General features: G+C 36.8%; 1 protein-coding gene across 4 annotated transcripts in view; it reads left to right on the plus strand.

Moving 5' to 3' along the window:
* Window positions 1-16757, plus strand: part of SMCHD1 (structural maintenance of chromosomes flexible hinge domain containing 1) — a 158369-nt gene that overhangs the window by 65865 nt on the left and 75747 nt on the right. For 3 of the 4 annotated variants that reach the window (XM_010353189.2, XM_030926202.1, XM_030926204.1), the window contains exons 18-24: window positions 4706-4783; window positions 4863-4982; window positions 9160-9304; window positions 11531-11627; window positions 13087-13159; window positions 15082-15221; window positions 15904-16038. In XM_010353189.2, coding sequence (XP_010351491.1) covers window positions 4706-4783; window positions 4863-4982; window positions 9160-9304; window positions 11531-11627; window positions 13087-13159; window positions 15082-15221; window positions 15904-16038 — 788 coding nt within the window. The remainder of the gene's footprint in view (window positions 1-4705; window positions 4784-4862; window positions 4983-9159; window positions 9305-11530; window positions 11628-13086; window positions 13160-15081; window positions 15222-15903; window positions 16039-16757) is intronic. The other variant, XM_030926203.1, reaches the window with a different exon arrangement.

Here is a 16757-nt window from a genome sequence, read left to right on the forward strand (position 1 = left end):
TTTCTCTTGGAATTGATTTCTAGTTTTATTCCATAATGGCCCAAGAAGTTACTTGATATGGTTTTGATTTTTTCAAAATGTATTGAGATTTGTTTTGTGGCCTGATGTATGACCTGTCTTGGAGAATGTTCCATTTGCTGATGAGAAGAATGTATATTCTGCAGAATAATGTATATTCTGCATATTGTTGGGTAGAATGTTGTGTAAATGTTTGCTTAGGTCCATTTGGTCTAAAGGCCAGTTTAAATCCAATGTTTCTTTGTTAGTTTTCTGTCTCCATGATCCATCTAGTGCTATCAGTAGGGTGTTGAATCCGTCATTGTTGTATTGCTTTCTGTGTCTTCTTAGGACTAGTAATATATGTTTTATGAATTTGGGCACTGGTATTTGGTACATATATATTTAGAATTGTTGTATCTTCATGTTGAATTGATCCCTTTAACATTATATAATTTTTTTTAACTGTTGATTTATAGTCTATTTTATTTGATATCAGCTACTCTTGCTTACTTTTGGTTTCTGTTTGTATGGAATAGCTGTTTCCACACCTTCAGTCTATAATTGTCTTTATGAGTAATATGAGTTTATTATAAGTAGCATTTAGTTGGTTCATTTAAAAAAATCCATTACTGCCAGTCTCTGTCTTTTAGGTAGAGCATGTAATCAATTTACATTCCAGGTTAGTATTTATATGTGAGGTTTTGCTCCTGTCATAATGTTGTTATCTAGTTGCTTTGTAGATTCTTTCTTTTTTTCCCTCCTTTCTGTCTTTGTGGTTTGGTAGGATTCTGTTGTGTTGCTATTTGATTTTTTTCTCTTCCTGCCTTGTATAATTATTTTATAAGACCTGTGAATTTTATACTCTCTTGTTTTTATGATGGCTAGTATTGATCATTTGTTTCCATGTTTAGAACTCCTTTGAGTGTTTCTTATAGATCTAGTTTAGGGGTGGTGAATTTCTTCAGGGTTTGCTTCTCTGGGAAATACTTTATTTTGCCTCCATTTATGAAGCTTATTCTAGCAGGATACAAAATTTGTGGTTGACAGTCCTCCTGCTCCCCACCCCCAGCACTTTGAAAACAGAATCCTACAGATGGAGCAGGATTGTAAAAAACAGAAAAAATAAAATCCCAGTCTCTACTAGCTTGTAAGGTACCTGCTGTGAAATCCACTGTTAGTCTAATGGATTTTCCTTTACTGGTGACTGAATGCTTTTTCTCTTGCTGATTTTAGGATATTTTCCTTCACATTGACCTTAGTCAGTCTAATTTCTATATATTGTAGTGAGGCCTTTCTTGGCAGTGTTTTTGCCTGGTGTTCTTTGAGCCTCTTATTGTTTGGATGTACAGATCTCTTGCTAGACAAGGGAAGTTTTCCTCAACAATTATTTCCTCAAATAGGTTTTCTTTTTTTTCCTTTTTTTTTTTTTTTTTGAGACAGAGTCTTGCTCTGTTGCCCAGGCTGGAGTGCAGTGGTGCGATCTCGGCTCACTGCAAGCTCTGCCTCCTGGGTTCATGCCATTCTCTTGCCTCAGCCTCCCGAGTAGCTGGGACTACAGGCGCCCGCCACCACGCCTGGCTGATTTTTGTATTTTTTAGTAGAGACGGTGTTTCACCGTGTTAGCGTGTTAGCCAGGATGGCCTCGATCTCCTGACCTCGTGATCCACCCGCCTTGGCCTCCCAAAGTGCCAGGATTACAGGCATGAGCCACTGCACCTGGCCTCCTCAAATAGGTTTTCTAAAGTTTTTGCTTTTTCTTTTCCCTTGGGATTACCTAGGATTTTGTTGGTTTGACTATTTTACATTGACCCATACTTCAAGAAGGCTTTGATCATTTTTTACAATTCTTTTTTCTTTATTTTGTCTGATTGATTAATTCAACAGATTTATCTTCACATTTTGAGATTCTCCTGCTTGGTCTAGTCCATTGTTTGCTTTCAACTGTATTTTGTAATTCCTTCCATGAATTTTTTTATTCCAGAAGTTCCTTTTTTAAAAAATAAAAAACTATGCCTTTGGTAAATTTCTTGTTCATATCCTGAATTTCATTTTCTTATTACTTTATATTAGTTTTCAGATATCTCCTGTATCTCATAGAGCTTCTTTAAAAATCAGTATTTTAGCTGGGCATGGTGGCTGATGCCTGTAATCCCGGGAGGCTGAAGTGGGAAGATAGCTTGATGTCAGGAGTTCAAGACCATCCTGGACAAAACAGTGAGACACTCTCTCTAAAAATTTTTTTTTTTTTAATTTAACAAGTGGGCATGGCAGTGCAGACCTGTAGTCCCAGCCATTTCAGGAGGCTGAGGTGGGAGGATCACTTGAGCCCATGGGACTGCAGTGAGCTATGATTGTGCCACTGAAATTCACCCTGGGCAATAGAGCAAGACCATATCTCAAGAAATAAAATAATCAGTATTTTGAATTTTTTATTTAATATTTCAAAGATTTCTTTTTGGTTAGGATCCATTGTTAGAGAATTACTGTGTTGCTTTGGAACTGTCATGGCAACTTTTAAAAAAATATTTTCTGTATTGGGCTCATTTCCTTTGCATCTGGAGTAGTAGTTGCTTATTTTTATTTTTGAATTTACTTTTGTTGGGGCACGACTTATTTTTTCCTTGACAATGTGTCTATGATGTATGTTTAATAGATTCTTTTGACTTTGCTTCTTGGGTGTATTCAGTGACATAAGTTATGTATGATTTCCTTGTTTATAAATAGCCTTAGTGTGGTGGCTTTCTCCAATGCTGGCTATTGTAGTAATGTATCGGGCGAGTGAGCAGTCTCAGGGCTTCCTGTGTAGCTGCAGTGGTATGGGCAATTGTGGTAGTAGAGGTGGTGGCAGAGCTTGTCTCCTTCCTGAGCACTGCACGATTGTTTTAGCAGATGTTTTGATGGGCTGTGCAGGCTGGCCTCCTGTCCAGTATGTGGTGCTAGAAGGTAAGAGCTGGATGCAGCTGTTGTAGTAGCATTTATGGGTTACCTTTGTTAACCAGAAGTACTCTGATGTTCTAGATGATGAACTGGGCTGTGTAACTTTCAGGGGTCCCAGTCCTGTGCTCTGCCCCTGAGGCAGTTGGGGAGGACAAAGCTAGGCAGGGCTGGGCCGGAGAATCCTGCATTTTGGCCACCTCAACAGTGGACACAAGCACCAGCCCTTGCAGGGGTTGCAAGGTAGTTCTCAGGCCCCTGAAGCAGTGCTCCAGGGAGGAGCAGAGCAACCAATGCCTTGCCAAAGATCCAGCATGGGGAAAGTGGGGTTGCTAGGGCTCTACAACCTGGCAGGTGATAGTGGGACCTGGTTCTCTACAGTTTTGACCTGGTTGAGTTCCCTCCTACCGTCTGCTACTGGCAGCAAGCTGAAATAGCCAGCCAAGTCCCAGGCAGTCTGTCCTCAGATTGTGACTCTGTCTCAGGCTGCAAAACTTCCTGCCAGGGACAAAAACCAGGCTCCAGGCCATACCCCTCCCAGTCTGGCTCTGCAAAGCAGGGGCCCCCAATTCTCTTACCCATGGCTGGGGCCCATGTTACGCTTGCCTCTCAATTCTGGTTGTGGAGGCTGCTCTCCTCAATAATAGATCACAAATCTTAGTCTGGAGATTCTCCATACCAGTGACTGCCACCTATGCTGGCTGGCAGATTTCTGTGCAGCCCCCTGTGACTTAGGATTGGGAATGACCTCCTTCTGTTTGCACCCACTGGGTCTAGGAGTATGAGTGGAGCACTTCCCACTCTCCCCAGTGCTCTCCAAGTCAGATCCAGTGCTTGGTAGGGCCAAGGAGCTCCCACTGGCTTCAGTTGCTCTCTCCCCTTCTCACACAGAGGATTCACTCCCAGTTTTTCATGGGACATGCAGTGCTGTTACCTACTGAAGTGTTCAAAGTATCCAAAGTTTCTTTTGCTTTTTTTTTTTTTTTTTTTGAGACAAGGTCTTGCTCTGTTGCCCAGACTGGTACCTTCATAGCTCACTGCAGTCTTGACCTCCTGGGCTCACGCAGTCCTCCCATCTCAGCCTCTCAGATAGCTGGGACTAATTAGCCGGACCATGCCCGGCTAATTTATAAATATTTATAGAGACAAGCTATCACTATATTGCCCAGGCTGGTCTCAAATTCTTGGCCTCAGCCTTCCAGAGTGCTGTGGTTACAGGCATGAGCTACCACACTGGGCCTGTTACGCTTTTATGTTGAACTCCTGTGTTCCTTCTTAGATAAAAGTTCACAGTTTGAATACACTATTGTACTGTTTCCAAGTGGGTAAGGTTGACTACTTTTCTCTCTCTCCGTTTTTGGTCTCTGTGGTCATGTTACCTACTTGATAAACATTTCGGTTTTGTTCATGAATTACCTTTTAAAAAATTTTGGGTTTTTGAATATTTGCATTATATAATTTTAGAGTGGGCAATAAATAAGGAATTTTTTGGAGAGGTCGTGTTATTTGTCTATTCTGTTGTCTTCCTTTCTCTTTAAATAGTAATTTTAAAGTGAAAGAGTTTACAAGACTTGAAAGAGATTTTAATGAATTGAAGAGTTAACTTTCATTATTGCTGTTCATTTTCATAGGATAGCGTTAGATCTTTTGAAACTTCAAAGCAGGTTTTAAAATACAGCAAATAGGTATTTGGTGCCAATGTGACATTGCATGTTTCATGTTTTATGTTAAATTTCTCAAGACAGTATTGTTTCTTTTTTCTTTTATTAAGCTTCAAGTGGAAATAAAGAGATTATTTCGCATATTAGTCAACATGGAGGAAAATGGCCTTACTGGTTTAAAAAAATGGGTGAGTTCTTACTCTGCATGTTAAAAAATACGTTGGTATTGTGTTGACTTGATTTTTAATTTCTTCTTAATTTATCCAGAAAACATTCAGAAGTTGGGGAATTATACCTTGAAATTACAAGTTGTGTTGAATGAAAGTAATGCAGACACTTATGCAGGAAGACCACTACCATCTAAAGCAATTAAGTTTTCTGTTAAAGGTAAGCAAAACAGTAATATATAATTATATATGCTAAAGGTGGCATTTTAAATCCAAAAAGAAAAGAAAGATAAGCCAATAAAAGATGTTTGAACAATTGGGCAACCATTTCGATTTTATTTTATTTTATTATTTTGTTTTGTTTTGTTTGTTTTGTTTTGTTTTGTTTTGTTCTTTCTTTCTTTTGAGTTGGGGTCTCATTCTGTCACCCAGGCTGGAGTGCAGTGGCACAATCTCGGCTCACTGCAACCTCCACTTCCTGGGTTCAAGTGATTCTCCTGCCTTAGTCTCCCGAGTAGCTGGAATTACAGGTGCCCTCCACCATGTCTCGCTTTTTGTATTTTTAGTAAAGACAAGGTTTTGCCACGTTGACTAGGCTGGTCTTGATCTCATAACGTCTGATGATCTACCCGCTTCAGCCTCCCAAAGTGCTGGGATTACAGATGTGAGCCACCACGCCCGGCCCATCTTGATTTTTAAATAGCTTTATAAGTCTACTTGATAATCATATTCCTTCTGAATTTTGAAGACATTGTTTTCTGCTTTTCATTGTTGCTGGTAAAGTCTAAAACTGTCCTGATTCCTGACCCTTGGCATATGGCCCCTCCTCCCCCAAAATGTTCTCTGTTTCCTAATCCTCAGGTGTTTAGGGGAATCCCAGTTTCTGAAATATTCAATTGTATGATTTAGTGTGGGCCTATTTTTATCTAGTATCATCCAGCCATGTACCTCATAGACCCTTTCAGTCTGAAAATCTCTGTTTTATTTTCTGGGAATTTTTCTTGAATCATTTTGATTTTTTTCTCTTTTCTTTTCTTCTCTCTTCTCTTCTCTTTTCTCTTCTCTTCTCTTCTCTTCTCTTCTCTTCTCTTCTCTTCTCTTCTCTTCTCTTCTCTTCTCTCTCCCCGCTCCCCGCTCCCCGCTCCCCTCTCCCCTCTTCTTTTCTTTTCAATGGGATCTCACACTTGCCCGGGCTGGAGGGCAGTGGCACGATCTCAGCTCACTCCAACCTCTGCCTGCCAGGTTCAAGCGATTCTCCTTGCCTCAACCTCCCAAGTAGCTGGGATTACAGGTGCCCACCACCATACCTGGCTAATTTTTTTGTATTTTTAGTAGAGACGGTGTTTCACAATGTTGGCCAGGCTGGTCTCGAACTCCTGACGTCATGATCCGCCCTCCTTGGCCTCCCAGAGTGTTGGGGTTACAGGCATGAGCCATCACCCCTGGCCTCTTTTCTTTTTTGGAGATGGTGTCTTGCTCTGTTGCCTAGGCTGGAGTGCAGTGGTGTGATTGCAGCTCACTGCACCTAATTTTTTTTTTTGGAGATGGAGTTTTGCTCTTGTTGCCCAGGCTGGAGGGCTGGAGTGCAGTGGTGTGATCTCGGCTTACTGCAACCTCCGACTCCCAGGTTCAAGTGATTCTTCTGCCTCAGCCTCCCAAGTAGCTGGGATTACAGGCATGCGCCATCATGCCCAGCTAATTTTGTATTTTTAGTAGAGATGGGGTTTCTTCATGTTAGTGAGGCTGGTCTTGAACTTCTGACCTCAGGTGATCCGGCGGCCTCGGCCTCCCAAAGTGCTGGGATTACAGATGTTAGCCATCGCACCTGGCCCTGTCTAATTTTTAAAAAACATTTTTTTGTAGAGACAGGGTCTCGCTATGTTATGTTGCCCATTCTGGCCTCAGACACCTAACCTCAAGCCATCTTCCTGCCTCGGCCTCCTAAAGTGCTGGGATTACAGGCTTGAGCCACTGTGCCCAGCCTGTTCTTTCTTTCTAAAACATCTAATGTTAAGATGTTGGATTTCAGGATTGGTATATTATTTTTGTTTTTCCTACTTTCCATCTCTTGGTTTTGTTTTACTACCTTATTGGAGATTTTCTTAACAGCTTGATGTTCTATGCTATTTTTTCCTTTTTGCTACCATTTTTAGTTTCTAAAATCTCTTTTAGAATAATCTTGTTAAACAATTCCTTAAGCGTTCTCTTCCTACTTCATGAATTTAGTATCTTTATTCTCTGAGGATATCAATAATAGTGGGGTTTTTTTTATAGCATTTTTCCTGATTCATAGTTTGTTTCCTCCATGTTGCTTTTTTTCCTCCTTGTCTTTATTAGATATTCTCTTGTATAATTAGTGATTTGCTTACATTGAAGAACAGGGCACTTAAAAACTTAAATTTCCTTGGGGGAAGTTATGATACGAGAATTTTTAGGTCTTGTCTCTTCGGCTGTTTCCATTCCCCAGAGTGGAGCCTTTCAGTCACCTGCTAAAAGGGTAAAGACCTAGCTGCCAGCATTTTGGGAACCAAGCTGGGAAAGACCATTTGTGTGTGTTTGTGGGAGTCCTCACATTGAGTATATAATTTTTCACTTGATTTTCCTATTTTCAATAAACACTTTCCTATTTTCAATGACACTTTTAAATTTAATTAATTATATTTTAAAATACAGACAGGGTCTCACTATGTTACCCATGCTGGTCTTGAACTCCTGGGCTCAAGTTATCCTGCTTTCTTGGCCTCCCAAAGTGCTGAGGTTACAGGTTTGAGCCACCACGCCTGATCAGTGACACTTTTAGTAGTGGTGTGTGTCTCACTTCTGGACCTTTTCTTCTTTCCCTAAAGAATTAACCTTCCATCTTTTGCTGGGGATGAGGAGGGTCGTTGACTAGCCCATGCGTTGAAGGATGAGGATCTGCGAAACTGTTTCTCAAACTTACTTCAGCTAACCTTGTTTTATTTCGGTTTCACTACAACTTTCTACAGCCATCCCTGAGACTTTTGGGCATCTGGTAACTGTGAATCAGATTCGGTCTCTGCTTGCTTTGTTGTTTGAGTATTTGATGTTCTTAGGTCTTTCTGCTAAGTCAGTTACACTTACTCATATGTTCTTTGGCTTTCCAATTCTATTACTCTCATCTTTTTTCTTGTTTACTGCTTTTATAGAGTCATTGTTACAGGGTTTTTGGAGAGAACTGATCTAAATCTAAGTAGCTGTGGTATCAAGAAGGACCACCTTGGAGTGGTTTTCTTTTTTTTTTTTTAATGTTTTAGGAGACTTTTTTATACATAAATCTGTGTTCTTTTAACACCTGTGGAACATATATTCATAAGATGGGTTTGCTGTAGTTTAAGCAGTTTCCTGTTGATGAATCATGTTGATTGTTTCCAAGTTTTTGGCTATTAGAAACCGTAGTGCTGTTTGGCAAAAAAAATTATGCTGCTTTCTGTACATATGTTAGAATCTCCTTAGGGTGATACCAAGAAGTGGACATCCCAAAAGGCTATGCCAAAAAGTACCTTCACTTCTCACTATCAGAGTTCCAGTTGACTGCATGCTCATTCCTGGCTGAACTATATATTTATTTAGCATAGTTGGTGGTGAAACTGCTTCTCTAATTTTTAGATTGTGTACCTCTTCTAGCCATTATTGGACATTGTATGCCATCTATGAATGCTTGTTAATTTACTATACCCATTTTAATAGTTTAAAGCTGTGGTTCTCAAATTTGAGTTTATATCAGATTCACCCAAAAAGAAACACAGCTTGGTGAATTTCACCCTGAGTTTCTGATTCAGCAGGTTTGAGGTGGGCCCTAGAATATGCATTTCTAATAAGTTCTCAGGGGATGCTAAAACTTCAAGACTAGAGACCACACTTTGAGAACAGCCTATTTATAGGAGGGTTTCATGTAGTCTGAATTTTCCTTGTTACACATGTTGCAAATATTTTCTCGTGTGGAGCTTCTATTTAACTTCATCATATATATCATTTTATAACTATTGAATATCGTGTTTTGCCTTTAAAGTTCTTTCCTATGAAAAGGTACAACGGCTGGGCATGGTGGCTCACGCCTGGGGAGGCAGGTGGGTAACTTGAGTTCAGGAGTTCAAGACCAGTGTGGGCAACATGATGAGACCCTGTTGCTACAAAAAATAACAAAAATTAGCCAGGTGTAGTGGTACACACCTGTAGTCCCAGCTACTCGGGAGGTTTTTCCCAAGTGGATTGTCTGCATAATATATAATTTTTGTGCTGATTTTAAAATGTTATTTTTAGTAGAGTCTAAAATAGATTTCTAAAATATCTCATATAGAAATGGATCTGTTTTTGACCCCCAATGGATTTTCTGACCAATGTACTTGCTTTTCATTTCATTTTTGTTTTTGTTGAAGAGGGTAAGCCAGAGAAATTTTCATTTGTTCTTCTGGATCATCATTTTCGTGTTGGAGTTCCATTTAATATCCCTCTGGAGTTTCAGGATGAATTTGGTCATACCAGTCAACTAGTAACTGATATTCAGCCAGTTCTTGAAGCAAGGTAATTTGAAGGATCAATACATATTTGTCCTTTCATATTTGCTAAGCATTCGCTCTTTTTTTCAGCTTATTTATTTTTGTGTGTGTAAGGTGTTCAACTTTAGTGTTACTTAAAATATTAGTGAATTTTATTATATCTGAGTAATTTAGCTCCACCCTATCCTCTGTGACTAGTGTCATATATAAATTGCTTCACTGAAGTTTATATTTTGACTGAATTTATTGCTGAAGTTAAGGTGTTTATGCCTTACTCCATGTTCTTTTGCAAGTATGATATAATGTCTCTTAATTCATTATTTGAAATACTTCATTCTGTTTCTTCTGTCATCACTGTTTTCTCTTTTAGGGTTCTTAGTTATTGGATGTTGGACCTTTTGTACTGAATCCCCAATTTTTAAAAAAAATGTCCTCAATCTTTTTGTGTTTCTGTTTTACTTTCTGATAAATGTTCTCAGCCTTGTGCTTACTACCTTTCCATTGAGTTTTTCCTTTCTGCTAACGTATTTTTAGTTGCTGTGAGTTCTTTCTGGTTCTCTGAAATTTTTTGAAGACCCTCTTTTTGTTTTGTGAATGTGGTACCGTTTTCACTGATAAAACAAATGGTTGGTTGTGTTTTTTTTTTTTTAAGTTTTCTTTTGCCTATACAGATACTCTGTTGTCTCCAACTTAGTCGATTGCTTGTTCTTGGTCTCTAGAGATAGCTGGTTATTGGTCGTCTGCTTGTAAATGAGTAGGAGACTGGAATGCAGGTGGAAGAGTGGAGAGGCTGTTGCCTGTGAGCTCCACTGTGGGATGATCTGTCTGGAGTACATTGTTGGGGGACATCCTGTTAGTATTTTTAGGTCTTGGACTGGGCAGTTTCCGCAAAGAAGAATCTTCAGTCTTTTGCCTGGAGCGGGGAATAGTTTGGTTCCTAATCAAAGAACAGGGCTGGGGTGGGAATTGGGGAGGAGAGGTCTCAGTATCCATATGCATTCGTTCCAGATTACCTCTTCTCTTCTTTTTAGTATTTCATTCTCATCCTCAACTTACCTCCTGTCCCTGGTTCAGAGATCTTCTGTTTTAACCTTTTCAGAGATTTATCTTTCACTCATCTGCCAGAGGCAGAGAGGAGAGATCTGGAGATCTGAGATCTAAACTTTTCATCAGTCTTTTTGCTTGTTTGTTTAAAGCTTTTCCTTTTGCCAATTCTGAACAGTACCTGGGCATTCTATGATAGAGGTTGGTTTCTAGCTTTTTCTATTTCTATTTTATGATTCAGCTTTTTGGAGACTGCTGATATTTGCCACTTGTGTGTCCTGTTTTCTAGCAGATAAGTTTGGTTGCCCTGTCTCTGCTTCCTTTCTGTTTTTTCTTTATTTTTTCCTTTAATAATAAATCCCTTTACTGTCATATTAGTGGGATTTTAAGACACAGTGAAAGTAGGTGTATATGTTTAATGTGCCATCTTTCCCAGGGGATTTATTTTATCTTGTGTGCCACATTACATCTTTTTTCAAATGAGCTTTACAGTTTATTCTGAAAATACCTGTGAGCACTTAAATTCCATTCCTCAGAAAAATTAGGCTTTTCTCCATCATGGTATATTTTTTACTTTTTTCCCCTTTACCTTTGACAGAGTAAAATTTTGCCACTGCAAAGGTCTACATCTGGTCAAATCTGATGAAATTAGCTTTGGAATCAGCTTTAGGAACCATATTACTCATGGAAGTAGATTAGGTGATCTCACCGGTTTATGTCCTTATAAGCCTGTCTGTTATTATTTGGACTTTTATCTAAATTGCCATTCATTTTAATAATAGATGCCCATAAGTCTCTAAAATCCCACTGGTGAAATATTTGAAAGAATTCATGTTAAATGCTGAAGACATCCTTAAACCTGGCTTTTTTGGGTATTTCCTTTTCTTAGGCTTGTATACATGGTCTAGCATTAGATTAGGTACTACGTTGTATCTTTACTAATTCAATACGTGCTGTTTTAATTTTGCATTATACCTATTGTATCATTTTCAGTGTTTAACCCATTGGCATCACTTATTAATACTTGTTGGATCAGTTTTCTTTGTAAAAGAAATCCATGGGAATTTTTTTCTGTTTAGTTCTTTATATATAAAAAATATTTTATTAGAAAAATAGACATGGCAATGTTACATAGGAAAGCAAAAACACATTTGCAGCTTACTTGTAGGCAATTGAGGGGAGTTAAAACATATTTTTTTTTCCCCAGTGGTTTATCTTTACATTATGAAGAAATAACCAAAGGACCAAATTGTGTAATTCGAGGTGTTACAGCTAAGGGCCCTGTAAACTCTTGTCAAGGCAAGGTAAGCATTATGTATAGATCTTATGATACTTGTTAAGTATTTATTTCATATGGTAAGAATGAAATTGTAAATGAAAAGTGGAATGACCTATTTTTAAAAAACAGATGACAGTAATTGGGTTTTTAGGAATTTATCAGCAGTATGCCACCTGACTTATCAGTTACATCTGTAAGAAAAATTGGCACATTTCCTACTGTTGTTGGTTAAACATGAATTAAATATTTTTCATCTGTCCCCATTATCGCTATTTCAGTTCTTTCACATTCAAAGTCATTTTTTTGGCACAGTTATCCAGGACTGTGCTGTTTTGGTTTTTTTTTTTCTCTGTCTCTCCTACTGTTTCTGTCCACTTTTGAATATTTTTCTTAGAACAAAAATGACGATTAGAAATATGGGAAACTTCAGCTCACATCTTTAAACATATCACTTTGATATTTAGATAAAAGGAAGTGTTTGGTGAGAGATACAGTTAAGGAAGGAATCCTATGCGTAGTTTGTTGGTCTAAAAAAAAAACAGGGAAGCTAAAGATAGAAACTCTAATAAAGTAATTTTTCAATTAGGTCTATAAAGCAGCTAATAGATTTAACTGACTAAAAAACACTGTATCTAATTTTTTTTTCAGTGTATCATTACTTTAAATATTTAAATATTTTCCCTATCAGTGTGATGTTTAAAACAGAGCATGTGTATTTTTTTCAAGTACTGTGTACGGCTTTGTATAATCAAGTCAACAATTGAGTTCTTGATTCTTTCTGAATTCAGATTTTTCTGGAAAAAGAACTTGAAATTCACAGAAAATTTGACTTTAGTAAGATAAACTTACTAAAAATTCCTAGATTATAAAAACCTTTTTATTTTGAAATAACTTTAGAGGAAATAACTTACAAAGGAGTTCGAAGATAGTATAGAGAGGTTGCATGTAGAAAGTTCTTCCTGTTAATGTCTGACAGAACTTTATTTATCCACACATTGACAAAATACTACTAACAAAACTGTGGACTTATTTTATTGTCTCCAGTTAATTTGTTTTTCTGCTCCAGGATCCAATATAGAGTACCACATTGCATTTCAAAATTTTGTGATTTTTGTTTCTTTCTACTTTACTATTTCATATGTTTTATAATATCTATCTTGATTATGATAATTATTCAGAGGTTATGCCTTTTGAGAATAAAAATTTAAGAGAAAAATTGATCCTAAAATGATATTCCTATTTTGGAAAAGTAGGTTCTACCATAATTCTGTTCATTTCACTGTCTGTAAGGAAGCAATATTGATCAGTTTTTTTCCTCTAAGATTTCTGACTCCATATATGATAATTTTAGTAAGTATAAAATTGGTAAGTAATTTCTACAATGGTATGAAAATAAAACCAAAATATAAATCAGAATTGATGTGATAAACTACTTAAGTATGTATTTAGGACTGGGTTTAATTTTTACTGTTTTTTTTCAACAGAATTATAATCTGAAGGTTACTCTGCCGGGCTTAAAAGAAGACTCACAGATTTTGAAAATGAAATTACTACCTGGTAATATTATTTCAAGAAATATTCATAATTATTTAAAATAATATTCTTATGTTAAAGTATAATGCTATAAAGTTAGAGATTTTTGGGCTTTTAGTAGTGGTATAAATCTTGAAAATACATTTAAATGTCAAACCATAGCACTAACAGAAATGACCAGTTTTTAAAAAGGAAAACATTTAGGAAGATGTTATTGACATTCTAAATATAACATTGGGAGAAAAGTTTGGATATTGAAATGTTTTGGGGAACTGTTTCTTGGAAAATATCTATTAGGCTTTATTAGAGATGGGTCTGTTCTTTACATTTTGTTTATACAACTGTTTCATATTTTAAGAAGAAAAATTTCTAATGTTATTTTTATTAAGTTAAGGACTTAACTTGAGAAAATGAAGTTGCATTAAAGTTACATAGGATAGAATATGCTGGCTAATTTGAGAGGCAGTCTATGGTAGAGGTTCTAAGTGCATTCTGGAGTCAGCCCTGCTGGGTTAGTGTCTAGGTAAACTCATTCTATGCCTCAATTTCTTCTTGTGTAAAATGAGATAATATCTACTCCCTTGGGGTTGTTAGGAGTATTAAATGAGTTACTACAGGTAGTCCTTGCCTTGCACAGTTCTGTAGTACTCAATGGAGGACACAGTTGAAATATGCAAGAGTTTTCATTAACACCTACTGTGCCAAGTAAGAACTGCCTGCACCTGTAAAACACAGCAATGTTTAGCATGTTAGATTTAGCTCTGATATGAACAACACCACAACCATATCTGTGTGCATATGTGATCTTGTTACTGATTGTAGGTAAAAAGAAACATATCAGCTATTTGCGTTCACAAATTCAAGTTGTTTGACATTTTCCTCCAGTATGAATTGTTAAAGAATTTAGGTAGGTCCATTGGTGGAAGTACAAGAAAAAAATCATACGTATCAACAAAAATTCATTTATTTTAGAGGTTAGATTATTAATAAGTATGGATTTGAGTAGTATATTTCTTAGTAGCTAGATAGTTCTTTTTGGGGGGTAGATAGGAAGTATCATGGTATAGTGATAAAAGTCAAGGAGTTTCAAATTACAAATCAGGATTTAAACCTATGTTTGCTACTTACTAGCCTGGTGACCTGGAAGAAATACTTAATTTATCTGAATCCCAGTTTCAGAAATGGGGATGATAATAGTAACATCTTCATTAAGATTATTGTGATGTTTATGTAAAAATAATCCTTAATAAAACTTAGCACAATACTTCATATATAGTAAATAAATGAATATTAACTAATATTAGTACAAAGTATAATAAATATTTTCAGTAATTCTCTCCGTATACTTGTGTTATCAGTATGTAGCATTAATTGAATTTTAAAATATCAGTGTTTATGGAACAAATCAGACTGGCTTACTGCAGAAGTATAAGCCTACTTTTCTTAATCTTAGAGGAAATTTGTGATGTTAATTGCTTATGACATCAGAGGTAGTGGACAATCTAACAAGTGAATGACCTGATCATGTCATTACAAGAACTAATTCTTTGAATGTCTAAAACATATAGTTACTTGTGCCGGAAAAATCATCATGTAAAATTGGTAAATAGTTTTAATAAGCCGTTATTTTTCTTTTTGAATACCTTTTCCTCAGTATCTTTTAAAGATTTTAGGTGATTTCTAATGTGAATTATCACTGTGTCGTACCTTGTGGAATAAAAGCCTAGACACCAAGCATTTTATACAGTTGAGATTAAGTCTTGTCATGTATTGAATCTATGCATTTTGGGATGAAACCGATTAAACATGGACATTGCCTATATTTTTCTTTCTTGGCAATATTTATAAAATATTGAGTCTTTAATGCTAAAGTTGTTTCTTTTGCTATTTCAGTACTTCAGTCTTTGAAACCTGAATATGTATTTCATTGTATAATTTACTGTTAGGTCAGCCTCGTCGATTGAAAGTGAAACCTGATTCCGAAATTTTAGTTATAGAAAATGGAACAGCTTTCCCATTTCAGGTGGAAGTTTTAGATGAATCAGACAACATAACAGCACAACCAAAACTGATTGTTCATTGTAAGGTAAGCTTATTGGAAGATACTTCGATTATTTTGAGTCCCTTATAGTAAGTGGCAGTGACTGTTTTAGCCACTTAATAGTAAATCTTACATAGGATTTAAGTCTGAAATGGTTATTCCATGGAGGGATTTGTGGGATCTTATTGCCAATAGTTTTTTTTTTAAATCATTCCTAAATCAATAAAGATGCCACCTGTGCCCAGTTTCATAAATTCGTGGATGAAGGTTTACTCACCTCTCCTTCCTTGACTCTATCCCTCTCATTTCACATGAATTATACACGAATAGAAAGACAAAAATGTCTTTCAAGATTGGGAATGGGCTGCTCTGCCTATGGAGTAGCCTTCTTTATTCCTTTACTTCAAGGGAAAAAAAATTGGGAATGATGCTTAAATGAAGGTAGGTAAAAGACCGCAGAAAGAAAAGGAAAATCCAGTTAAGTAAAAAAGAAAAGGATTGTGATTGAGGAAGTTGGTTTTCCTTCCAAAACAGATAAATTTTACATAGTACAGTAGAAAATTACTGTTTTTGTTCAGTATTCAAGAGTTTTAGTGACTTTTACTTAGAATTTTCTTATTCATTGCCAGAAATAATAGCTCTAGTGAATTATTTGAAACTTTGAACAATTATGGAATAATCAAATACATTCGATAGGGTCTTACATTATTTTGCATCCTTCACATAGTTTTCAGGTGCTCCAAACCTTCCAGTCTATGTTGTAGATTGCAGTAGTTCCGGAACCAGTATTTTAACAGGATCTGCAATTCAAGTTCAGAATATTAAAAAAGACCAGATGCTTAAAGCAAGAATTGAAATACCTGTAAGTTATTATTGTTACTCATTGATACTGTACTGAGTCTTCATACAAATAGTCTTCAACTGCTTAATAACATGTTTTGCAAAATTGTTAACTTCTAAAAATGAGGTATTTGTGGTTCTTTCAGCCAAAGCAAAGCAAAGGCAATATGAAATACTATAATGACTAGTTTAACATTTGTGTCAAATATTAGTAATTGTCTTGATTTTTACAGTGTCTTTTATAGTGTCTGAAGCTATTACTGATTTATATTTCCCTAAAATATTTTTCTTCTATTAAAATACATAATTTTATTCTTTTGCTTTTTTTTTTTTTAAGAGTTAGGGTCTCATTCTGTTGTCTAGGCTGGAATGCAGTGGCACAGTCATGACTTACTGCAGCCTCCAACCCCTAAGCTCTAGTGATCCTCTCACCTCAGCCTCCCAAGTAACTGGGACTACAGACAAGGACCAGTGTACCTGATTATTTATTTGTTATTTATTTTTTGAGAAAGAGGGTCTTGCTGTGTTGCTCGGTCTGATCTCAAATTCCTGTCCACCGTCAGTCTTCCCACCTTGGCCTCCCAAAGTGCTGAAGTTACAGGCGTGCACCACTGTGCCCAACCCTTTTGCTTTTTATGGTTCTCATTTGTTTTAGAAAGTTTGGGGCCGGGCGCGGTGGCTCAAGCCTGTAATCCCAGCACTTTGGGAGGCCGAGACGGGCGGATCACAAGGTCAGGAGAT

The sequence above is a fragment of the Rhinopithecus roxellana genome, chromosome 21 (genome assembly GCF_007565055.1).
Source record: "Rhinopithecus roxellana isolate Shanxi Qingling chromosome 21, ASM756505v1, whole genome shotgun sequence".
Lineage (NCBI taxonomy): Eukaryota > Metazoa > Chordata > Mammalia > Primates > Cercopithecidae > Rhinopithecus > Rhinopithecus roxellana.